We start from the raw sequence: 27,851 nt of genomic DNA, 5'->3' as shown, positions 1-27,851 counted from the left end.
GGGTGAGAAAATTATCTGTACATTTTTGTTCTGGAAGTGAACTTCTCCTTTAAAGAGGCTGAACTTTCTACCATCCGTTACTGGGATTACTGGTTGAAAAGAACCGATCTCAAGAAAGTTTACAAATGTTTTTAGTCCATGAACTGGCCTTAATGTGCACCTTTTTTCACATATATTTCTTTCCTGTCTATTGCTATGGTTATCACCATGTCAATCATTGAAATTTTGAGAGTGTATCAAAATGCAAATCTCATTTGTCAACTCTGCAGCATGTATGTGGTCAAAAACAAACATTTCATTCAAATCCTCAATGGATTATAGCCTAGAAAGCACACAAAGAGTGCTCCTTTTAAAGGAGAAGTCCACTTCCAAAACAAAAATTCACATATAATGTACTCAACCCCTTGTCATCCAAGATGTTCATGTCTTTCTTTCTTCAGTCGTAAAGAAATTATGTTTTTTGGAGGAACACATTTCAGCATTTTTCTCCATATAATGGACTGATATGGTGCCCCATATTTGAACTTCTAAAATGCAGTTTAAATGTGGCTTTAAACCATATCAAATGCGGTTACAAACGATTCATGGTTCATGACAGTTAGGGTATGTCAAAGAACTCCAATTGTATTTGTTCAAGTTCAAAATCAGGGCACCATACCAGTCCATTATATGGAGAAAAATGCTGAAATGTTTTTCTCTTTACGACTGAAGAAAGAAAGACATGAACATCTTGGATGACAAGGGGGTGAGTACATTATATGTGAATCTTTGTTCATACCAAGCTAATGGTCAGCCGTTGGTCAACTTCGGGCCAGTTTGTTTGGTGTGTTCCACTCGTTGTCCTTCGTCAGGCTAACATCAGGCTCATGTCAGCGGCAGTTTGCCCATTTCAACATGTTAAATCGCCATCGGTCCGTCAGAGACCCTGCATAGACAGCACTGCAACTGACACGTTCAAGACCCTGAAAGGTAGTAAGGACATTGTTAAAATAGGTCATGTGACATCAGTGGTTTAACCGTAATATTATAAAGCTACAAGAATACTTTTTGTGCGCAAAGAAAACTAATATAATGACTTTATTCAACAATTTCAGTCTCTGATGCACATGAGTACCATGATGCATGCCCAACGTCGAGTATTTCCATAAAGACATTGTAAAAAATCTTAAAATCGTATTGAACAGCACAATACTCTTACTACTTCGGCTATTAATATTATGCATGTTCATGGGTGCTTGTTTATTGATACTGACCCTTTTTAAGCCAATCAACTGAGCTGTAAAATCCATGTGATTAATCACTCTGGAGCTGCAGGAAAACATTTTGACATCCCATAAAAACATCAATGCAGCAGACAGGGAAAAAGCAGTTCATTTCATGCTTTAAAGAGCCCTGCTTTTTGAATAATAAAATAAATAAATTATCATTCACTAGTAAAACATCTACTATAGTATGATGAAATGTGATATTTAGAAAAATATAAAATAAATGTAAATATGATATATGATAAAAATGTAAAATATATAGGTAACACTTTACAATAAGGCGTCATTTGTTAACATTAGTTAATGTATTAACTAATACGATTGAACAATGAACATTTATTACACTATTTATTAATCTTTGTTAATGTTAGTTAATAAAAAATACAGTTGTTGAGTCATGCTCATGTTAGTTCACAGTCCATTAACTAACGTTAACAAACACAACTTGTGATTTTAATAATGCATTAGTAAATCCTGAAATTAACATTAACCAAGATTAATAAATGCTGTAGAAGTATTGTTAACTAATGTAGTTAACTAATGTTAACTAATTAACCTTATTGTAAAGTGTTACCAATATTATATTATGTTGTAAACAAAAATCTTTAATTACAAGATTTAGTCAGAATACACAGTTACTTCTAAATAGAGAAAAAATGTTTAGTTGTTTTTTTTTTTTTTTTTTTTTTTTTTGCCCTCAGAATCAGAATGATGGATTGGTGGACTATTTGCTGGTTAGGGTTAAATGAACCATGTTAACCAGTACCCAATAGTCCACACCACAATGGAATATGAGTAATATATATATATATAAATAATCAAATTAACTAGCAAATTAAATTAATATCAATCACAACAATTTTCTTTATTCACTGCTTGACTGGACTGCCAAGAGTTAAGGTGTTTACATAAATTGGATTAAAATGCAAAATAAACATTTTTGTTTAAGATGATAAGCACACTTGCTGAATAAAACATGCAAGTGATAAGGTCATCTAATAATCTGTAAAGGAAATTGTAGGCAGAGAGCAATGCTGCACCGTATCCACTAAGTAGATACCATTCCTTTCAGAATAACTCATTCAACAATCCTGTCAAAATATAAGCAAATGTAGCACCAATTCTTTTCACACATACCTCGATTAAAGGAATTAAGTTACATTCTCATGCTAGACATCTTTACTCACACCGAAATGACTGCCTGCCATATTAGAGGATCCAAAAAAGATTGAATGCCTTTTATTTTCTCACAAACATACTGGATCTACAAGAGTTCAAGAGTCAATGAATTCCTTTTGAAATTCCCTGATTGGATCGCAGTCTCAAACACCTGCAGAAAGAGAGATAAGCTACTTATCTTCGCAATGTTCCAAACCCCAGTGTTTCCGCATCCTTTCACACTGGATTACGGGGAAACACACATAAAAAATATAATTGCTCGTTTACTGTTATAATTACAGCATCGCAGAGCTTGGCAAAGTGTTTCTTATAGTCACAGCATTATTAAATGCAAATCAAAATCGTCAAATGAACTAAACTAATGATGATATTCGTGTTGATACATTCTAGTGTGTTTCACCGTGCACTAAACTGGAAAAAAGAAAATAATTGACTTAGTTTATTGCTGTTTTCTTTAAATATAGCCTGGAGCCTTCAAAGTCTCTCTGTCATTCCTCCTCAGGGTAATCATAAATGAGCTGCAACTCCTAATGACTATTTAATTAGCGGCTAAAATGACTGAAATAATGAAAGGGATTTGTCATGGCTTGACCGTCAAATGAATGCATTAATTTACAGTGTTTATACATTTACATTCTGCTTGCAGAATCAATACGATGCATTAAAAATAATAAATAAATGCTAAATATTACGACCTAATGCTAGGTAAACATTTCAAAATGTGTCAAAATAAGAAACGAAATACTTAAATTCTACTAAAGAATAAATTCAGCTACAACTTTGTCTCCAGAGCACACATAAAAGATCTCAAAAACGTGGTCTAACTAAACCTCGAGTTCTCCTCACATGTCTGGCAGCATCTGTTTTGGCTCCTACAGGCAGAACGCTGAACATCATAGACATTCATTTGGCAGAAACGCTCTCTGACTACATAAGTGTGTGCTTTTGTTGCACAATAGTGATTCATTTTCAAGGAAATTTTGTTTCGGCAATGAGTATGGCTGCCTTCCATGATGTATCATCTGTTGACAACAGTCTGCTGTGACGTCGTATGATTAATTAAATGAGTACTTTACTGCCTTCAGGTAATTTCATAAATGTTTAGATTGACAACATCTGTACACAGATCATGTCATTTTGTGCAATTTAATCAATAAACGACCTGTCAATGTGACAAATTACCTTTTATTTAACAGTGTTTACTAAGGCAAACGTCAATATTTTTGCAAAACCCCTAACCCCAAGTATTAAACCTATGGCTTGTAATTCAGCCTGCTCTGTTTTGCAAGCTTGAATTGTGCAGTTTATTACAGGGGAGGTGTGTTATTACTTTTCCAAGAATTCAGAATTATGATTTTAACTGGTAGATGATAAAACAGATCAACAAATCCCACTGACACACTAAAAAGTTGGGACTTGAGAGAGATCTAAAGACCAAAGAGGAGTGTTCTTTTGTGTAAGAAACCACCAAGCAAGCACCCAAAACAATAAAAACTACCCATAAACCCCATAACAACCACAAGGAATTTCATAGCAACTACCCTAAAAATAACACCCAAGTAACTACACTCGTTCCAAAATGGTGTTTTTGCAGTGATGCCTTAGAAGACACATTTTTGGTTCCCCAAAGAACCTTTCAGTGAACAGTTCCTTAAAGAACCATTTTGAAGAACATTTAAAAAATCTAAAAAACCTTTATCAACTATAAAGAACCTTTTCTGCATATGAAAGGTTCCATGGATGTTCAAGGTTCTTCATAGAATCATTGATGCCAATAAAGAACCTTTATTTTTAAGACTGTAGTGTTGTCAAAAACATACATTTTTCTATACTGAAATATTCTAAAGTGACATTTTCCCACTCTCTCTTCTCTCTGACAGCAAGTTTACACACACCAGTGTAATGAGAAGCATTTATAAACCCGTTGCCCAATAAAATACACAGTTAACAACATATTTTTTACTCCAAATTCACTTTATAACATCAATCGAGTGTTTGAAATAACTTCCTTTTGTTAACTGTTGTGGCTTCTTTTCATACAATGAGACCAAACATGCAATATTTTATGGTATTTTTTACAGTTTTTCTCTGTGGTATCAAAAATAGTATCAAACATCAATGTTTTCCAAGATACCATATCGAATTTAGAAAATCCAGTATTTTGTGACACTACTAGCAACTGCATAGCAGCATCTTGGCAGTCGCCATCAATGTCTGCCATCATTTTTGCACAATAATCAGCAACCAATGCTACAAACCAAGTTTTATATTCACAGTTCTTTCTGGTCCTTGAATCTGATTGGCTGAGAGGAGTGCGATATTCTAGTGATAACAGAGCTCTAACCATTTCACTGTTTGTATTACTCCACTTGTGGTATTTCTCACAGCGAGTGTCATGACCGATACCCAAATCCACTACAGTTTTACAAATAATGCTGATTTGTGTCACAGAATGTAGTTTTAAGAGTTTTTCAGGCTTAGGGGTTTTGCAAAAATATTGACAGTAATTTGTCACATTGACAGGTCAATTATTGATTAAATTGGTCTCATTAATCTATTATTTGTTCCAGAGCAACCTCTTCAGGCTGAGGGCAAAACTCATCACATTATATTATATGTAATTGTAATGCTGTGCATTAGAACGCTTCCTTGCGTACTTGCCTAGCAACTTCTGTTATGTCTGTTGTTGCTGTTGTTTATTCAATATAATTAATGAATAAGTAATATTTCAAATAAAAATATTGGCATTTAATACTATTACTTTCCTTAGTATTGGGAAATGGTGTGTGCTCGTGGTGGTGATTTTAGTTACACAGTTCTGACATTAGATGAGGTCATCAAGGAAGTTGTTTTTACTTTCAATGACACTTTGTAAGATGCAGCCAACAAATGCACTGAGCAGCACTGTCATCGGAAATCACCCTTAACAAATAAAAGGATAAAATAAAAATAAAAGATATCACTTTCCTCAGCGGACATTCAAACTAATGTTTAATTGTGAAGATTGATGATATTGATCTGAAGAATGAATGCTCTATCAGATGCAGGTAATCACACTCACTTAATCTATCTCATAATACTTTAATAAAGTGAGCTTTTAATACAGGAAATCAATAAGCTTTCAGTGAAGCAACTCAACATTCCTTTGTTACTAGTTCTAAAGTCACATTTTCGAATTAGTAATGGAGGCTTGGGTTCAGCTGTTAAACCATCAAATTGAGATTCAAATCCACGGCGGAAAGAAATAGTTCACACAAAAGAGGGTTTTTAAAGACAATCCATTGTTGTTTCTTTGGCATTTACTTATTTGTGCCGTCAAATTATTGTATAAACGCAATATCACACTTGTAGCCGGGCAATATGGCTGCATATCGGCACACTGTGATTACATACAGCCGAATCAAGGCTGTGCCGATATATAGCCATTAAAATTTAAATTAATATTAAAACGTTTAATATTGCTCATTAAAAAAAAAGGTTCTTTATTGACATCTATGGTTCTGTGAAAAACTTAAACATCCATAGAACCTTTCAATTGCATGAAAGGTTTTTCATAGTAGAATAAGATTCTACAGATCATTACAATGTTGTTTACACTACAAGAAAGTGTTCACTGAGTGGTTCTTTTAGAAAACTAAAATGGTTATTCTATATCATCACTGCAAAACCCCCTTTTTGGAAACTTTTTAATGGCAAATTTTTGCTGGATTTTTTATATTTTAAAACATTTACGTATTGGAACGCTTGTACAATAAGGATTTATTAGTCAGTCTGGTGAGTCAGTAGCCACTCTAAGGCCATGTAGAGTCCAAATATACTGTAACCCCATCTGTTTATTGAGCAGTGATGAAATAATCAGCTGGTAATGTATTCTGATGCAGTTTGCTGTGGTGAATCACAGCGAGTAGCCGTCTAATGCCTGCTGGTGGCAGCCTGTTTAGTGCAAAGCGCAAGTCAACCAATGTTAGCCTTCCGTCTGGAGCCGGCTTTAGCGCACATGCTGTTGCCCCGATCTCCAGCTCTCACGGTCTCTCAGTTTCTAAAGCACTAAGCATGGTCATTAACCATCAACATGGTCACTTTCCTGTGTAAGTGCACAACGGTTGATTTGGTCAGAATGTCCTGTGTATGGACTTAATATGCCCATGGGGATGAGGATTTAATGTTTGACCACATAGTACAACTATTTACTCTCATGTTGGAAAACATGTTTTGTTAAACAGCGAGTAAGCTTAAGCTGTGGCAAGCATAACTGATCCTATTTTTCTTAACTGAGGAACTGTGTGACAATTAATACCTAAACAATGTTTTTAATTTGTCGGCTTCTTTAAGATGCTGCAAATGCCCTTTGGCAATGGCACCCTACATAAATATCATGAGATGAATTTTTCAATTAAGTTTCAACATGACGCTCGTACTCTTTGATTGACAACCACTCCAAAACCATTTTACTCTTCTGCAGTTCGCCCTTGGCGATAGAAATTGATATGACGTTGTTATACTTTGGCTATGCTAAGTGACAAGGGCAAATTAGAGCTGTCTTGAACTTTCTAATAGTTCCATTGCATTCCAGCATCCTAAAAATAGCAGGTCTAGACACTCAAAGACAAATTTATCTGATTCCACAAATAACATCATCTAAATATGAAACGCATGGATAATTTCCAGAAAAATTATTCTGAAGATGATTCATTTGCATCTATTATTTCTGAAGTACGCTATGCAGTTATAGTGATTTTCCATGAATTAACAAAAGAACAACTTCAAATGGAGAAATTACTTCAAATGCACATAAATCTGAACCAAATGTTCATTGTTCATTGAGCATTTGTGCAATAGGAATCCCACTTGCTGAAATAGTTCCAGGTATTTCAAAGAGCTAATTTGAACTGTTTTTGATTTATTATTGTGTGCACATGCAGACTTGTTAGGTTCTAGTTTAACTTCTTTATTTGTTTTAAAACCCCATAAAACTTTCAGTGCATCTTTATCTCTTCTAAGAAGTAGAAAAATATAAAGTAATCTGTTAACGCCACATAGAGCCAATCCCGAGGGATTCTAGCAGTGCGGCGCATCTCTATTAATCAAACTGATTGCATATGATACATCTCTGTTCTCTCTCATGCTTTTAATGATACTGGGGATTTCTTGGGGCCTTGATTGATTGCATTCATTGTTGTAATGCATTCTTATCAGTGACTCTGATTTTGGTTGACTCAACTCGGAAATGTTCGCTTTACAATCAAGCTGATGATGCCAGGAAGGAAATCCAGCTGTACAAGGACCTTTGGGAGGGTTTCTGAAATTGCACAGTTCTGACATTCCCAGAGTTGAATCAACAAAATGGCTGATTGAGTCTTTAGATACAAGTTTGTAATATCATTATGAAATTGACAGAGCTAACAAAGCACACTGCCTTCATCAACAAGTGAATGTTTTGTTGTGATTCTATGAATGTTTTACACTTTGGGATCTCATTACTTTTTTTAAAAGCACTAGAGGCACAAATCCCAAATGTTTTGTTTTTTTGTTGTTGTTGTGAGACTTTTAGATATTGGTGGTAAACTACTATCTTGAAAATTAAAATTATGAATCTTTGCGATCGCCTTTCCTAATAATGTGCTAGTTAGCAAGTTTAGCAGCTAAACGCGGCTTAAGTAAACAGGCTCGTCTCTCCACAGAGACAAGAGAGGGTGGGGCTAGCAGAGCTCATCTGCATTTAAAGCAGCCTCGACCAGAATGACATGATTTTTGCAGAGCTCATTTTGACAAGGTAAAACCATTGAGAATTTTTAACCAAGTATATTATAGACTTTTCATTAAGACCCTAAAGAATCATATCAACTTGTGGAAAATGGGCGTCCGATGACCCCTTCAAAACTGGTCATTTGAGCCTGTGTATGTATTAAACAAATAAAATCATACAATGTCATTTTGCCATAATTTACTAACTTCATATTCAACGTATTTGTTTAATTATTTAGTTTAATTACCAAAAACATAAAATTTAGCTTTCTCACATTATTTCCACCCATCATCACAGACACTGAGATTTACTTTAAATTTCACCAAGCTGATTACTCACTAAAAACTCCCATAGATCATATTTTCATGACATTTGAAGTCTTATTTTGACGTAACAATGTGGTTATATCTAAGTGTGTGCGTGTTTTAATTACTTTTTTTAATTAGCCTTCCCATAAACGCTATTATATTGTTAATTCAGACTGATTAGTAAACACTAAACGGGCACGAACACAAGAGGCGGGATTTATCGCGTGAACCAATCACAGCCGAACATAACCAGTCATGTCCAATCATATAGCAATGACTTTTTCCCCATTCATTCTCAATTACCCCACACCAAACTTACAGCATGCTTTAGGGGGTCTGTTAAAGCTCAATGGGCTAAGGGGAAGCGAGAGAGTCCCGCTGTAACTTTACGTGCTGGTGTCACTTTTGGACAATGTTTCTTTGGAAAAACAAGTAATTTATACACTTTTTAAATGTTATATTTTGTAATACTGACGTTTTATTTTTATACTACAAATTTTTTTCTCATCCACTATTTTGAAGAGACACTGCCTCCCTTGCCTCCTTGAAGGAAACACCCATGATACATAGATACATACGTGTGTTTATATGTAGGAATTTGGCACACTGAAGTTGACAATAAACATTTTTTAAAAAGGTGGTTAAACACCTCCTTTTACTAAAAATTCATTATTTTTCTACCATTAATCGTAGAAGGTGCCATTAAAACGTTAAATCATGATGGATATTCTGCTGGGGGATTCTTTTAAAGGCTTTTCTTTGTTTTTCCACTGCATCGCATGGCACTTAGACTTCTGTAATATGCACATTTTATCTTCCACGCATCATGCCCCGAGTCCATAGCACAATAATCAGCAACCAGTGCAGATGCAAACTAACAATTCTACCCATGGCAGATTCACCCTAGAGCTGATCCCTAGAATATCTCACAAAATGCTTTCTGCTCTCTCAGCATGAGTTTCTTCTCTGGACCCATTTCCTCAGCATGGTGACACGCTGCAGCCAGATGAGCGAACACAACTCATCCTGTAACACACTTATCAGATCTCCTCCTCCATGCCATCCAGCTGAGAGCTACAATGATACATCATTTGGGCCAGAAGCCCTTGTTAGCATCACGAGATGGTCATCTCAGCGAGAGGCTGTTTTGACCATCACCATAATCAGAGGCTTTCTATATATCTGCCCAAGGACAAACACATGACTGTTTAAACTCACTTTATAAGATCTGGCTTAAGCAACTGTGGAGCCCACAGCTAGGAGGGCCAATTTTCTGGTCCCTTCACCTGTAGACAGAGTACTGGCCTGTTCTGATTTGGCTGTTTTGGACTTGCCAGACAAGACTGGGTTTCAATTCACAAGCGGCTCTCCACTAGAAAAGCAATCTCAACGCTTTCAAGTCCTTACACTGGATTTTGGATTTTGTTTCATCGCCATGAAATAGTTTTATTTTAAAACTGCCATTCATTGTGAGACTATGCAAAGGAGCTTTCGCTATCCATCAGGCACATTTATCTATGGGCTACTTTGTGTGAAAACACACACTCATCGTCAGACATGTTCTGACTCTGAGTGCTGTGAATTTCTCACCTCACTGGTGTGACTGTCGGTACTCAATAATTGAGATGTCTTAAAGATTGATTTTTACAGGACGTGTTCAGGGAATCTTGTGTTTAGTATAGCCCCAGCTACCAAAAATATGTTCTAAGAATTTTTTGCTAATGTTCCCATTAAGTTATGAAAATGGTATTTCTTTTTTTTTTTTTTAGATCTATTTTTTTGGTATTTTTAGCCTTTATTATGACAAGACAGATCAGAATTGACAGGAAGTGAAGTGGGAGAGAGATGGGGGGTGGGATCGGGAAAGGTCCTCGAGTCAAGATTATGTAGTCGTAAAGAAATTATGTTTTTGAGGAAAATATTTCAGGATTTTTCTCCATATAATGGAGTGCTATGGTGCCCTGAATTTGAACTTCCAAAATGCAGTTTAAATGTGGCTTCAAACGATCCCAAATGCGGTTGTAAACGATCCCAGCCAAGGAAGAAGGGTTAAACGATCGGTTATTTTCATTTTTAAAAAATACAATTTAAATACTTTTTAATCTCAAACGCTCGTCTTGTCTTGCTCTGCCTGAACTCTGTGTATTCTGGTTCAAGACAGTATCGTATTTTCTCCCTCAACTTTAAAAATCATTTAAAAATCATCCTACATCACTGCCGAAGTACCGACCCAGTATATATATATATAATTTTAATGCATTTAAACTTTTGGAAGTTCAAACTCGGGGCACCATAGCAGTCCATTATATGGAGAAAAATCCTGAAATGTTTTCCTTAAAAAACAATTTCTTTACAACTGAAGAAAGAAAGACATGAACATCTTGGATGACAAGGGGGTGAGTACATTATCTGTACATTTTTGTTCTGGAAGTAGACTTCTCCTTTAAGAGAACATTCCATTTTATTACTTTGCAAACATTGCGTCAACGCTACTTTTGAATGGTCTCTGAACATTCTGAAATAAGTAACAACTAATAAAATGTTACATGAATTTCCAACTAATGAACATTCCATTAAAGTTACTGGAAAAAGCTCTGTTTAAAATTTTGAGAGAACCTTAGCCAAAGTTCTGAGAATATTCCCTGTTAGATGGAATATGGATTTCTAGATGCCTGTTTGACGCTAAACATGAAAATCTCATGACTAAAACGTACCTTTGGGAACTTTTTCACAAGGCGTGAAATACATACACCAATAAGTACATATCACTGCAGTTTCCAACACAAACTAGAGGTGGTAAAATAGTGAGCACTTGTAAGCATTTTCGTACACAGTTATGATTATAGCTCCATATGTTTTGCTTTCCGGACATAACAAGTTTGCGCAGCAGCTCAGCCGGCATGGAATTGGACTTAGAATGTGGAATTCTTGGGTACGAATCCTGTGAAAAACATGACTCATGATGAGCTGAAAGATGAGAGATCGAAAAACAAGCTAAAACGACATGCTTGCGATTGTGTTTTTACATCACATTCGCTTTTGTTCACACTATCGGGTAGGTTTAGGTTTAGTGCAAATGGTATGTTATTTTAAAACATCACAAAGCATTAGTGTTATAGCGCCATTCAAAGGACATTTCAAGTCAGAACCGCGGTGACATGTACAAAACCAACGTCACATAAAACGTACCATATATACGTTCATCTGTTCCAGGGAAAAAAAAAGACTCTTTCAGCACCACTAAGTGGGTATTTCATATTGAATATGTCACAAAATGTACATGCCGGTACATATTTTGTGTCTTGCGAAAAGGTTCCCACAGGTACGTTTTTGTCATCAGATCAGGTTGGTTTGAATGCAAGCATTTCTTCTGAAATTGACATTAATCTAAAATTAATAGTAAATTAGTATGACTGGACAACAGAAAGAATTTAAAAACACTCCAAATTGGATTTTTATAACTCTTTATATTGTATGCACTTTCTGTCAGTCTCTTCTGTGAAAGTGTTCAAGTGTTTTTTAACTGTTATATAAAAACATTAGATAAAACTTCTCAAACTCTTACAGAAAAAAAAAATTACAGAAAAAAAACTTTAAAATCTCAGTTGTTTCACCTTTATAGAAATATAACTAAATTGAAAACAAATGCTTTACTTTTTATCCTACAAAAAACTTTATCTCATGCGTATTATCTAGAGTTTCATAATGATATTTAGATCGGCCAAGAATATGAACTTAAAGATTCAAATAAAATGTATTAGAATAAAAGCAACTAGCTATACAGAAAAATGGTAGCGTATCAATTTCCACTCAATTTCTATCAAATTTCTCAAATGAAAAGTAACACATTCAATTAAAGTGTCCCCAATCATTTCCAATATTGCCTTTTAATGCAGTGAATGTAAATGATCTGCAAAGTTGTAAAGCCGAAAGTGCATGATAAATAAATTTATTGTCTCTCAAAATAAAGAATTGACTCTGAACAGCTTAAAAGAGTCATTAGTAATTCGAATCCCACTTCTGTGACGGCTACACGTCATGAGGTAACACATTTCCATAATTTCTACCTCACTACCAAGTTTATTTGAACCAGCTGGCTCCACTAAATCACAACCTGTACGTATGGAAGTTCTTTCAAGCGTTCAAAATACGTTACTATGGCAGTGGCCGTTTCCGACACGCTCTACGCAACAGACCAATCACAACAGACTGGATCTTTGAACTGCTTCGAACGAATCAACTTTGAATCATTGGAACATGAGGTGATATTAAAAGCATATTTTGAGAAAATGAAAGCATTTTTTGACCTTGCATGCAATATTGTAGGGGACTCTCAAAACAATATTAGGAACCTTGAAAAAGGCATAATAGGGACACTTTAAATGTGAAATTTTAAAATAGACTTCAATTATCTGTTTTATTTCCAACTTTGAAAATCTTTTACAAGACCAACCTATGAACAATAAAACATTTTCTTTTCTTTGGGTTTGTCTTTCAGGATGTTTGGTTTAGCCTCCCTAATTTCCATGGTTTACCATTAAATTCATAATTTAAAGTTTTTATTGCTTGATCAATATTCATTTTAACTTTTAGGTTGCGAGTGAGATATTGAAAACAGCACAAATTGAAGTTTAATCCATTGCAATGCCAATAGTCACGCTTTTTGCACAAAGCTCTCAAAGCAACATCACTTCATCAGAGGATGAATGGACAGAGGACACACTGTGAATGACTGTGTGAGTATTCTGGGAATATGACTGCTTGTATTTTTAGTTTTCTAGTTTGTTCTGAGAGACTGCAATCCTTGACGTAGAAGATAAGTCTTGACGTCCACCCATCCCAATACGTAAGACAGTCTTCTCCCATGTCCTCTCTCTCACTCTCTCTCTCTCATTTTACTCTCGCACACACACACACTTGTAAAACAGGGGGTTAGGGGTTGGACCACAGGGAGGGGTGTGTCTCTATAAGACGACCGAGCAACAGCATCCTCTTAGGAAACAAACAGAAGCAGGCGATAGGAGAATATAGCCGCCTTCAGTTTCAGCAGATCTGCTCAGGACAGGTGCCTGAACCGCACACAGCTCAGGTAGGCTGACAGAAGGGGAGAAACACTTTAGACTCACATCAATTTACTCAGATAACTTTGCACAAATCTGTTTGCTGATTTTTTTTTAATTTTGAGTGTGCAATACAATTGTTTTTTCATTAAACTTAAAAGGATAGTTCACTCATTTAATCACCCTCATGTCCATCCAAACCTGTATATGAAATATTTTTTTTCTGTGTTATATCCTCTTTTGAAAGAAAGTCATACAAGTTGTGAAAGACATGGGGTGTAACTGAGAATTGTGAACTTTCTCGTAACTGTTTGCAGAATACCTTAAGCTAAGTAACTATCTTGTAAATTCATAATTGACCACATGCAAGAAGTTTTATATTTTTTCACATAATTAACTGACACGAAGCATTAAATGATGTATAAAATGATGGTTTATGGCTGTTATACATCTTCTGAAACCTATTTATGTGAATGACAGGGACGTATTTTTCACTTTGCTCTCATAATAGTGTCATCGATTGATACGTAGTGAAATCAATGCATTTCTTTACAAGGCAAAATCCTGGCTACTATACACTCCATTTAATTTTAGGGAGAAATTTACTGTACTCTGGGGTGTTTCATTCAGCTGGGAAGAATATTGACAGTATTGTGAAATATTTTAGAAAAGGAGCTGACATTTAGTGCACAAAATGCCTGGCAACTGCTCCATTCATGGACCATTACAATGCAATTTTCAACTATCTCCAGCGAGTGCCTATAAATGTCTTAAACCTGCTAGAGTTAGTTTGGATTTAGTGCACAGGTTTTGAAACTAAAGAGTGGCACATAATTGTTCATTGATTTCAAGGTCATAATGAACTAGACTTAAACATTGTGGTGCATCTGTCTTGGATAACCGAGAATGTAACTTTTCGATGTTGCACTGAGATAATTTCATACTTAACTTGTTCTGTATCACAGAGTGCCACTGAAAAGGTCAGAGCTGAGTTTGCAAAAATTGTGGCTATGACTATAAAAAAAAGGGACCTGGATGCTCTAAAACTCAAAAAAAGAAGTGTTTTGAACAGGGCTAAAAGCTATTGGTGACCCTGGACCATCTGAAAGCTGAATAAATAAGCTTTCCACTGATGTATGGTTTGTAAGGATAGGACGTAGATACAACTGTTTAAAAAAATCTGGAATCTGAGGGTGCAAAAAAATCTAAATATTGAGAAATCGCCTTTAAAGTTGTCCAAATGAAGTTCTTAGCAATGCATATTACTAATCAAAATGTAACTTTTGATATATTTACAGTAGGAAATTTACAAAATATCTTTATGGAACTTTTGCTTAATATACTAATGATTTCTGGCATAAAAGAAAAATTGATAATTTTGACCCATATACCCAATGTATGGTTGGCTATTGCAACAAATATACTCGTGCTACTTAAGACTGGTTTTATGGTCCAGGGTCATATTGATTCCTTTTATGCTGTATGTTATATAAGAACATTATATTTAAGGGATTAACAATGACGACAATTGCCTCCTCTTTTAAAAGCTTATGTAAAGAAAAATCCACATGATAATTAATAGCAATTTTTCACAAGTATGATACAAAACTCATTGAGGTGAAGTGCAGATAAGATATTTGCAGAATCTAAGAATAGTCAGATTATTTCTGGCCCTGAGGCAAATGTATCGGCTCATCCAAAACTCATGGCACAATTTTAGCCACTGTGAAATTGACTCCTGATTAGCTGTCCTTGCTTTAAATATCCTGATGCACAGAAAACATAATCAGAAGCATAAAAGTAAAATATATCAACATAATCACAATTAATGCATGGAAATATTTAAAAATTGATATATAATTCAGTGATCTAACACATACTGAAGCACATATTGGCTAAACTATAAAGAAGTTTAAAATTTGTTTCAATTAAAAAACTTTGAATTCTTTTAAAAAATCATTTGAATTAAATATATACACATATATTATATATATATATATATTCCTTTTTTGTTAGACTCCAACTCAAAATATGAAGGACATTAGGTGCTGAATGCTGAGAAAGCAAGCATTCTTTAAAGAGGGATGTGCAGTGCAGTACAGCAGAGTGTGATGTGACTCAGATTTATGCTTCATTCTTTTAATACAATTATTAATTTTTTTTTTTTTTTCAGACTAACGTGTCTATTTGATGCTGGACTATGAAAAGCACTGTTAAAATGCATTGATGTGAAGGACTGCACTGCAGGTGGAGTTAAATCCTTAATAATATTTTATCAAGGACTTTCTCTGCCCTTAACGTCAGTTTAACAACTGCCTTCAATACGGCAGATGAAACAATTACTTTCACATCACAAGCATGAAAACAACCTTAGGCTGTTTGATTAGATAATCTATCCTTATGTCATGGGCGTCAATGCAAAGCCCGTCTTGACGGCTGTGTTTAAGTGTGGTGAATCCTTCCATGCCAGCCACTGATTACGTACCATCAAAGTAACAGTTGTGGCTATTGGGCCAATTTTGCATTGCATTTATCTGCTATTGAGTTTGTAGGTGTATGTGTGTGTCCGCACACACATACACCTACAATTTGGCTTTGACCTTCATGGGCTGCGGCGGCCCTATCGAGACATACAGGTGAAGCTGTCAATCTTTGTGTTTGGCACTGATTTGAGGTTTTAATTGTTTCAGAAGAGATCAAAGTTGCAATCAAACATTAGAGATCATATTCGTCTACAACCGATTTACAGCTGCACTGTTATCCACCTTCATTTTTGAGCTCTATTTTGTCTCCTTTTTATTTCTCCTAAGGAATTTAAGGAGAAACACATGACTCTTAAGTGAAGCCTAACTGAGACTCACCATTGCTATTTAGGTGCAACGTATAAGCAATAAAATGTTCCTCATGGGCGTTGTTCCATCACTGGTCATTTCATTGACATTCACTATGTTTATAGCCAATAATAATGACACTTTTACACATCAACTATTGGATACTAAAGGCTCTTAGGGTTAATAGTGGATTGGTATTAATGGCCATTGATTTCTTCTTTTCAAATTGATCTAATGCGTCATGCTTGAAGGAAATTGACGTCATTAATCCAAACCAGGTACAGCAGTTAGCTTCATATAGTCTCCACCCTATCGGCCAGCCAATTATGATCATATTCAACTATTTCTTTACTTTACGGCCCTAGAAATGTCATTGAAATAATGTATTTGCAGCAATTTCTTAAAGCTTTTCATCTGCAGTTGCACAATTCTGGTCTAATTAAACAGGGCAGCGAGCTGCCCGTCTCCACCACTGAAAACCCCTCCAGTATTTAACTTTGATTATGATGCGTCTGATTGAGAAATGAGCTGTGCGAAACCAGTCCCATTTACCTCTGGAGTTTAATTGAGCCATTGAGTGTTTTAGCCAACCGTGTTTGGCGTACATTTGAAATCTCGGGAGATAACATGTTTGAAATGATGGACAATATCTCCACAACCGCAGTGACTGGTGATGGAGACGGGAAATGAAGCAGAACATGGAATTCTTTCCACTTGCTTTGTTTACTGGACAGTGTCTGTCTTTTCCCATCATGATATTTATGGGCAATGACAGAAATGCTTCATTGTACTCATTAAAAAGCAGTTTGCAGAGTCTTATCTCATTTTATCTGATCGGAACATGAAAAAGAATCTGACAATGGAAGGTGGATTCAATTATGAAAACAGGACATACTGAAATGTATAAGTTAAGTGAACACTTAGTTAAGGTTTCTGCATAAAAATGCAAAACTGCATGAAAGCCATACTAAAATATGCTGCTCTGATCCACCTGAGTATCTGATGCTGCTTTTCTTCTGTAAATGTAAAAAAAATACAGTAGCAGAGCAGCCGAAAACATTGTTGTTGTCATAATAGAATATTTATTTAATTTCTGACCCTGGCCCACAAAACCAGTCATAAAGGTTTTTCAAAACTGAGATTTATAAATTGTCTGAAAGCTGAATAAAAAAGCATTCCATTGAAATATGGCTTGTTGTGATAGGACAATATTTGGCCGAGATACAACTATTTGAAAACCTGGAATCTGAGGGTGCAAAAAAATCTAAATATTGAGAAAATGGCCATTAAAGTTGTCCAAATGAAGTTCTTAGCAATGCATATTACTAATCAAAAATTAGGCTTTGATATATTTACAGTAAGAAATTTACAAAATATCTTAATGGAACATGATCTTTACTTAATATCCTAATGATTTTTGGCATAAACGAAAAATCGATAATTGTTGGCTATTGCTACAAATATAACAAATATTCACAGAAAAACTGGCAAATGTGAAAAAAAAATACATAGTACAATATTAAGTCCCAGTTCTGAGAAATAGTAACGTTTTGTACTATAAAGTTGCAATTATGAAAAAGTCACAATAACAAGAAATTGAAGTGCAATTCTGTGATATAAAAGGACATTTTGAAAAAAGCAATGGTGAGATAAAGTTTGAACTGAAATGAAATGTGATTATGAGAAGTTAAGTCACAATTACAAGAAATAAAGTGCACTTTTTTTAAACTGAGGCAAATACACTACCAGTCAAGATTTTTTATGTTTCTTTTAAAGAAGTCTCTCCTGCTCTCCAAGCCTGCATTTATTTAATCCAAAATACAGCAAAATTAAAATAAGTAAAATTAAAAAAAATATACAAGTAAAATTAAAATAAAATTAATACAGTAAAATTTTAAAATATTTTTACTGTTTAAAATAATGGTTTTCTATTTGAAAATATTTTAACATTTAATTTATTCCTGCGATCAAATCTAAATTTTCAGCATCATTACTCCAGTCTTCAATGAAACATGACCATTCAGAAAACATTCTAATATGCTGATTTGTTGCTCAAGAATTTTTTTGTATTATTAGCAATATTTAAAACATTAGAGTACATTTTTTTAAATTAATTAATTTGATGACTAGAAAGATCCAAAGATCAGAATGTATCTGAAATAAAAAGATTTTGTAACATTATACACTAGACCATTCAAAAGCTTGGAGTCAGTATAATTTTTGTTGTTTTTTTTCTTCTGAACTTTCTATTCATCAAAGAAACCTGAAAAAAAATTCTACTTAGCTGTTTTTAACATAATACATGTTGTTGCTGTTTTTTTTTTAGAGCAGCAAATCAGAATATTAGAATGATTTGTGGCTGGAGAAATGATGCTAAAAAAATCAGCACTGAAATCACAGGAATAAATTACATTTCGAAACATATTCAAAGAGAAAACAGTTCTTTTATATAGTAAAAATATTTCACAATTTTACTGTTTTTGCTGTACTTTGGATCAAATAAATGCAGGTGAGCAGAAGAGACATCTTTGAAAAATAAATAAATGAAACTCTTACTGTTCAAAAACTTTTGACTGGTAGTGTAGGCTCATATGTTTCAATTATTTCATATTTAAAACATTAATTTCATAAAATTTCTGAGCAAATGCATTTATACAACCTCCGCCCAGCATTAAACTATTTGTGTAAATAATTATTGTTGTGGTAAAAATGCCACATCAGATGCAATTTAAAGATGGCATTAAACAATATGAAAAAAAAAAAAAAAATCAATAAATGTTTTGCTACTGTAGGACAGATTATGAAGCACTGATGTCTTTCCTTTTCAAAACAGAAAAGCTTTCTTATGATATAAAATGCACAGTTTCTCAAAGTGTGCCAATTTCCTCCCACTTATTCAATGAGAGATTGTTCTTTCCTTTGAGTATATGAGATAATTCCAAAGGTCAAAAGTTAAAATCACTGTGTCTATCTTGATTAAGTCTTTTTTATTACATAATTGAGTTAGTTAATTAAATCTTGAAGGCCTGCCAAGCTCTGCATCCCACATGTATGTATGGGTCTGTACAAACACAAAGAAAGTCTGAGGCACCTGAGGTGCACAGAAAGCATACTGGTAATCTAAATTTAAATGAGAAACTTCAACCAGAAAAAATAACTGCTGAAAAGGAAAAACTGTAGTTGTGACAAACAATCCCCACTTGAAATATCACCTCTAAACAATGCTGCACCCTGGCCCGAATCCATTTAGGTACGTCATCTTGTAGTTCCTGAGAAAAATAAATAAATAAATAAATTCATTAACTAAAGGGAGCGACAAAAATCAATATCCAGTTTGTTCCACCCTGCATAAAGTTGTGCGTAATTCACTCACACACTTATAATTATGTGTCTTTCCTTGTCTGTTACTCGTACAGTGACTGAATTCAATAAAACTCACTCGAGGGGTGCCTATCGATTCTCCGTGACTTACACCTTTGCTTTTGTTCCTGGTGACACCTTCAGTACAAGTGTAATGCAGGTGAAATTGATTTATCTTCAAGTTGCTTTTGAAGCAACTAAACAACCGACGGTTTGGCGGGCAGCATGTCACCGGCCAACCGTCAATGCTGAAACGTACATTCATGGGTTCTTTATTTGCCTGACAAGGCAGCCACAGAATAAGGTTATTATTCTTAAAGCCTTGGCATGAAAAGGATTGAAGCGCTTTATAGACCTTTCTATTGTTTGGACTAATGTGGTGACTAAGACTGCTTAACCAGCGTGCATCACGGCGGCTCAAATCCTCCTCCTCTTCTCCATTCTGCTCCCATTACGCCACAAGCACTAATTCTAGCTTCAATTACTACAGATGATGAGTTTCGCTAATGAAGTACTGGCAAATGCTAGGCCTGACTCAAATACATTCAAAAAGTACCTTTAAATATGGTTAGTTAACGTCATAGGACACTTTTTTTTGACCAAATATAAGCTTAGATTATGTAAGGGATGACATTCAGACAGTCATTATCGCAAATAATCTCACTCTGAAGGAGTCTATTGTGCAATAATGACTGTACACTGCTCATTACACAGCTACTTGCCAAATAAACAAATAAAAGGATGTTAAATATTGAACTGAGTTCAAATTATTTTATTCAATGAATTTATCTTAGACTAGCTTACAGCTCCCACAAAGAAAAACAGCCCATTACACATAAAAAATAAGTCGCCCAGCAATAAATAAACAATAAAACAACATTCATTTACAATAAATTACGTTTAATCTGCTATCAACCGTTTTCTAGGTAACATATTTAGCTCTATTTTAATTTTTTTCTAGGCTCAGTCAGTACTTTTCTGGTTCTTATTTCTTCTAAACGATGATTCCATTTTTTTTAACTGGATATTCTTGAGCTTCTAGTAATATATCAATGGTTTTATGCTTACTGTACAGTACCGTTCAAGTTTGTGGTCAGTCCTTTAACACATTTATTTTGCAAGAAATGCATACTTTTATTTAGGAAGAATGCATTAAATTGATCAAGTGACAATATATATATTATAATAATATATTATAATAATAAAAAATGTTGTAATGAAGCTGAAAATTCAGCTTTGCAATCACAGGAATAACTTACATTATAAAATATATTGAAATAACAAAAAATATACACTGCCAGTCAAACATTTTTGAACAGTAAGATTTTTAATGCTTTTTAAAGAAGTTATGTCTACTCACCAAGCCTGCATTTATTTGATCCAAAGTACAGCAATTTCTATTATTTAAAATAAATGACTGAATATATTTTAAATATATTTGAATATATTTTAAAAATGTAATTTATTCCCTGTGATTTCAAAGCCAAATTTTTTTCCATAATTTTTAGCATCATTACTCACAAAATGATGCATTAGTCACATGATCCTTTAGAAATCATTCTAATATTCTGATTTGCTGATCTGAAAACATTTATTATTGTTACTATGTTGAAAACAGCTGTGTAGAATTTTTTCAGTTTTTTTGATGAATAAAAAGTTCAAAAGAAAAGCATTTATCTGAAATAGAAATCTTTTTAAACATCATAAATGTCTTTATCATTACTTTTGATGAATTTAAATAATGATTTTATAATGATTTTTGAAGGATCATGTGACACTGAAGACTGGAGTAATAATGCTAAAATTTAGATTTGTTCACAGGAATAAATTACATTTTAAATATATATTTAAATAGATAATTTTAAATTGTAAAAAAAAAAAAAAAACATATTTAAATCCTTACTGTTTAAAAACTCTTGACTGTTAGTGCATATATTTTAAAATTGCAATAACATCACAATATTACTGCTTTTACTTGACTTCTGACTAAATAAATGAAGCCTTAGTGAGTAAAAAAGCCTTCTTTCAAAAATATAAACTTCCAGACCTCAAGCTTTTAAATATGTTTACATAACACTGAAGAAATCATAGCCATTTACAATTTTAGACTTGAGTCACAAAGACGGCTAATGATGTTGCACTTGACCAATCAGAAGAATTCCAGAAATATTTTGTTATTACTAATACATTGAACTATTGTCTGCACATACTGCTGTGGTCAGACTTACTTCCAGGAATCGTAACCTACTTTCTTTCTCACACCATCATCTCTGTCTCTATCCTCTCTACAGACTGCACTCCAGCCGTTAACACACTGCGTGATGAAGACTCCACTGTGGACGCTACTGTTGCTTGGACTGTGTAACCCAGCGTGGTGTGACTGCCAGAAGGATTGCCTCTTCTGCAGCCAAAAACTGCCTAATGAATATGCCTTCAACAATTTGGTAATTCCCTACAGTGTCCATCACTTCACATAGGAAAGAATATCACATATGAGATCTCCTTATATATATCGTCTATACAGCACTGAGATTAAATGAAGTGCAACTGAAGACTTCTGCATAGCTTCTCAATTTTATCCCTGGAAAAAAACAAAACAACAAAAAGACAATAATGTCTTTTGAGAAGAGATCTCAACATCACAGATTGTGCTCAGATTGTGCCAACTATCAGAGAGTTATGAGCTCAAATATTTGTATTAAATTCTCAAACTGAATATACTGATTATGCCAGCCATAGTAATTTTATAGCTTTATGTTCTTATATCAACAATTCAATTCAATTTGAACAGAAAGATTTTTTATGTTTTTTACAGAAGCCTCTTCTGCTCACCAAGCCTGCATTTATTTGATACAAAGCACAGCAAAAACTGTAACATTTTGAAATATTTTTACTATTTAAAATAACTGTTTTCTACTTTAATATATTTTAAAATGTAATTTATTCCTGTGATTTTAAAGCTGAATTTTTACCATCATTACTCCAGTCACATGATCCTTCAGAAATCATTCAAATGATTTGCTGCTCAAAAAACATTTATTTTTTTAGGTTTCTCTGATGAATAGAAAGCTCAGAAGAACAGCATTTATCTGAAATAGACATCTTTTGTAACATTAAAAATGGTTTTGGTTATGTTAACTTCAACTAAATGAATATGAAAAACCACCCACAACAGTCACAGGCAAGCAGAACTTTCATTTTCTTTACAAAATGTCTAGTTTTATATATTACAGTGCACAGATCTTCTACAGCTTCGTTAATCTTATTTAATTTTCCATACTGTCCAAGACCTGTGGCCTCAATTGTATCGAATTTCCCTGAGACTCGCCATTAGTCGACATAATTATAATGATCATAACAGTGGAATGTGGTTGTGTTGTGCAGCTGATTATAGCTCCGAGAAGGAGGACATACTCTCTGATTCATGTCAATAACACGCATTTGAGGGGGCAGAAGTGCTAATTTGGTTAAAGATGGCCCTTTGACTCAAAACAGCTGGGGTGATTCAGTTATCTTGTTGTGTAATTAAGTAGAAACACAATAACATCTATTCGGCAAGGCTGCTTACGGAAACTGATGGGCCCGAGTAGCCCTCCATAACGCAGGCTCTCTCCCTGAGGTGTTCTTATCATTTTTCAGCATGAATGAACAGATATATCCTTCCCCTTTTCTGATAACTAACCAACTCCCTCGAAACTAAACTTTTAATTTAAAAGGGTTAATTGATTCAAGCGGATTACAAGAAACCGCTCAAGCTCCTCGCATTTTAATACGAGATAGTCGTGACTTTAGTTCCTAGATGCTACTTAAATTCTCATCAAATTCATTTTTCAGAAAAAAAAACAATCTATGGTTCAGTATAACGTCACTTAAAGATAAAACTATCTAATTAGCAATATCCACGATCAAGAGAACAACGTTAGTCCAAAACCAAACAGCGATTCAGAGTGTGATATTTCTTTCATATGTTCAACAAAAGGTTAAAAATTAAGCAACAATGGGTAACTTACATTTTACATACTATATTTCCGGTTACACTGGTCTATTTTTCTTCCTCCAAAGAAAATAATTCCACAGAAAGCCAAACGAGATCGACCGTTGCCGTTACCTCTGTTTTCTTACTGATCGAATCAGCGTTTTGAACGAATCGGTTCAATCGATGATTCAATGATTCACTTGTAACGTGCAAAACGAGTCGTGGAAGTGAATGGGAGAGTACCACAAACATATATTTTGCATTCCCATTTGCTCAAATAGCAAAATAAAAACTACACGAGAGTGTTTTTACGACTTTCAATCAAAGGAAAAAAATTGAGAGAGACTGATATCAGCAGTCAGAAGAGAAAACAATGTCAAATTTACCGTCTCTCCCATAGACTCGGCATTAGAAACACCCTCGCATAGCGTTAACTAGTTTTTTTTGTAACTTGATGAAAAGCTGATATAATACAAAGTATAGTGTTATAAATGCACATACATATTTTTAAAAATCAAAATATAAAAAAGTTTAAAGGATTTATGATGATGATGACCGTTAAAACGCCTCATAACAGGCTTGTGAAAAGGGTCAATACCACTGATCTATAATAGAGAACATATATATAGATCAGTGGTCAATACGCACGTCCAATCAGCGTTTCTTAAACTAGTTTTAAAAAACATAACGAAGTGTTTAAAAAACAACAGAAGTGGTCGAAAATTATTTTATTAACATTTTAAAAAAAAAAAATTCTCAAGTAAGCAAAAATTACTATTAGGAGGATAAACAGGATCAATTCTAATTTCACTTTAACTTACTTTGCTATCCAACCTATTTTTCCATAAAACTGGGCGCAGCTGTTTGTAAATTGTACTGATCTGGCTTCCGGTCTTATCTGCATCCAGGTATAACAGCGCGTTTTGTCGCTTGATATTGCAAATTGGTGTCTTACCATATTATTTTAATGTATTATCTTAATTATGAACACACTGGTTTGTAGTGCAAACAGTTTTATCTTTTACTGCTTGTTGTTTCTTCTCGTTATTTCCCTGTCGTGACTAATGAACCGGAAGTCTCACCCATAGGCTTACCCTGGTGAAAAAAACAGCATATGCTGGTAGGTATGTTTTGATGCTGGAATGCTGGTTAGGTAGGTTTTGATGCTGGTTTATGCTGGTCCTTTGCTGGTTCATGCTGGTCCTTGACCAGCAAAATGACCAGCAAAGGACCAGCATAAACCAGCAATGGACCAGCTTAAACCAGCATCAAAACCTACCTACCAACATATGCTGTTTTTTTCACCAGGGTACTTTGACGTTGAAGTAAAAGGTGGATACTCCGCTAGAATAAAGAAACAGCTAAAATCAGCCTAAGCTGGTCATAGGTGGTCTCCTGGTCTGGTCAGCTTTTTTGACTAGTTTTATTGGTTTATTCGGGGCACTTTTCAACTGGTTAGACTGGGCTGGACGACCAGCTAAAACTATCTAACCACTTATTTGGCTAGGATTGGGAAACCAGCTTAAAGCAGCCATGACCAGATGAAGTATAAAGGATTGTGTTGAAGATAAAGTTACAAAACATTCTACACATTTTTATATTGTGATTTAATACAGTGTGACTCTATTAGGCCTAAAGCATGAAGATGCTGACAGTGTAACCTGTGTCTTTGTGTCGGTCTTTCATTCAGGTGTGTCTGGTGGAGTGTCATGGTAAACTTTCTCCAGGCGACACCTGGGAGATGTGTCGCAGGACCATTGTGGAGCAAAACCCAAAGGCCTTGCTATCGGTCGGCAATGGCATGCTGAAAAGAGCAGATGAGGAAGCGGACACCTCTCTGCCTGTGGACCAGGATGATGAGCAGTATTCTGAAACCCTCCAGAGATTCGACCACATAACACGGGCCTTGGGAATGGATGATCAGGACCAAGACATGCAGCTCAGTAAAAATTACAAGTTCCTGCAAGTACAGTCAGCACAGGAATCAGAGGAAGAGCGAGACGGAAACAGGGAGATGGAAGGCGATGAGGAAGAGGCTGCCGTCCACCTAATCAAACGCTTTGGAGGCTTCCTCAAAAACAAGTATGGCTACAGGAAGTTCATGGATCCTGGAAGGTCTTTGCAAAAGAGATATGGGGGTTTCATAGGTGTTCGCAAATCCGCCCGCAAGTGGAACAACCAGAAGCGCTTTAGCGAGTTCCTCAAGCAGTATTTGGGCATGAGTACTCGAGCTAGCGAGTTTAATAGTATGTCTGCTGATGTCACCCAACAGAATGAGTAAGCTTTGACCTTTGAAGCGAATAAACTTACCCAGCAAACCATTTGTTATGCTCATTCAAAATCATGCCCCGTTCTCCTCAAACACAAAAAGCTCTCATAGTGCCACAGGGTTAGATGTGCATTTACTCAATGAAGCATCTGATCTGTGTCAAACAAGCTTACAATAAACAATATTAGTTTGAAGTTTGAAGAAAACTCTTCAGATTCGATTTGAGACATCTATATGTTGCATTAGATGATTGGTATTGTAATGTTGGCCCCTGCAGTTTAATTATATATTGTGCAAAGACCATTCGAAAACGTTGGCGTCCTAAATTCATCTCTTCTACGACACTGCCACCTATTGGTCAATGAGAGTTCCCATGATGAAATCTTCATAGCAAATACTTTAATTTGAGGTGGAATATTCCCTGATGAAAAAACCAATAGACACCATCACAAAATTAGTAATGGTTTTACTGGTTATAATGGGATTTGTATTGGTTTTAATGAAGCCTGTAATGGACCCTGTTGGTCTCTATTGGTTATTGGCCACCTTCTATTGTTGGCTTGTTAAAACCAATCAATCCAAATGGAATATGTCCCAAAACACACTACAGAAAATCATTTTTAATGGTTTTAATGGTTAAAAGTTGATGGTATTTATAGTGGAAACCATTAGAATTTCCTGTGATGGTTCTATTGTTTTTTTCAGCGGGGATGTCAAATTGAGAGGTAATTACAGGCTAAATAGAATTATTAAAGGAATAGCTCACCAAAAATGAAAAAAGTGTCTTGACACACTCACACTTTTGTCATTTTCAGCTCCAAATGGAACATAAATTAGCATTAAAGTCAAACGAAAGCATGTGACAGACTAAAGTTTAGGTTTTTAACCTTACCCTGTGCAATCAAACCTAATTTTTGCTTTTAAATCTCGTGTTACACTGCAGTTTTATAGCTCACATCTTAGCTCACATCTATCATGTGGCTTTATAAACTTTGGAATATAGTGCACAAGTCATATGGACTATTATTTATGCCACTTTTTGTAATTTTTGAAGCATAATGCACCACATAAATCCCAATCTGCTTACACTGTATGGAAAAGACAACCCGATCTCATAGAAAATGTAATTATTTAATGAAGTGGCAATTTCATATGAATTTGTACAACATAAATGTTAATTTTTTAAGGAAAAAAAACAATATCCACCCCTAAACATAACCATTATGAATGAGATGGTACAAAATCATACAAATTAGCCACCAGTTCACCAAAACATATTAATTGCCATGACATTTTCGCTGGTTAAAAAGCAGCTTTAACAATCTGCTCAATGTCTGCTTTTATGTTTTAAGCACGAAATTAAATAAAATGGGGTCAGAATGATATGAGCATGAGTAACTGATAAATTTTCATTTTTGGCTGAACTATTCCTTTAAGGGAATTTAGAAAAGCTAATCTGTGTTTACTCTCTCCCAAAAAAGTAAATAACGCCAGATTTCGCATAAGCCATTCCAGCAAAGACTAATCACTGTAATATGCCTATACAAACATAACAAATTCTGTCATGCACATAGATGCACATCATGCACAGAGAGTTTGCATCCTCATCTAACAGTGGGAAACCAAAAGCTTTAATTTTATTTCTATATGTTTTGAAACTGACAAAGTTAATTTGTATTTGTGCAGATGAAATGATGTATTTATGCAAACATTGCAGAGTCATGCTTTTCCCTTTATTCTAATGATAAAAATCATGATGTTCACTAAATGAACTGTACATAGTAACTGAACTATGTCAATAAAATAGTTTACTATTTTCTGTGGCTTGTCATGCAGCAAATGATTGTGTGTCCTGAA

General features: G+C 34.7%; 1 protein-coding gene and 1 long non-coding RNA gene across 2 annotated transcripts; one reads left to right on the top strand and one right to left on the bottom strand.

Annotated features, from left to right (window-relative positions):
- Positions 1-801: 801 nt before the first annotated feature.
- On the bottom strand, positions 802-23,880 carry LOC127179447 (uncharacterized). The gene is made up of 3 exons (XR_007829524.1): positions 23,760-23,880; positions 19,602-19,658; positions 802-962 (listed from the first exon to the last, which is right to left on the bottom strand). It is a non-coding gene; the product is annotated as an uncharacterized LOC127179447 (long non-coding RNA).
- Positions 13,485-27,813, top strand: pnoca (prepronociceptin a). Its single transcript, XM_051132900.1, has 3 exons — positions 13,485-13,587; positions 22,041-22,193; positions 25,416-27,813. The coding sequence occupies exons 2-3, from the start codon at positions 22,071-22,073 to the stop codon at positions 26,004-26,006; spliced, it is 714 nt and encodes a 237-aa protein (XP_050988857.1). The 5' UTR covers positions 13,485-13,587; positions 22,041-22,070; the 3' UTR covers positions 26,007-27,813.
- The last annotated feature ends 38 nt before the right edge of the window (positions 27,814-27,851 follow it).

Source organism: Labeo rohita, chromosome 17 (genome assembly GCF_022985175.1).
Source record: "Labeo rohita strain BAU-BD-2019 chromosome 17, IGBB_LRoh.1.0, whole genome shotgun sequence".
NCBI classification, from domain to species: domain Eukaryota; kingdom Metazoa; phylum Chordata; class Actinopteri; order Cypriniformes; family Cyprinidae; genus Labeo; species Labeo rohita.
Note: the sequence above shows the minus strand (reverse complement) of the source record. Positions and strands in the feature narration are given on the sequence as shown.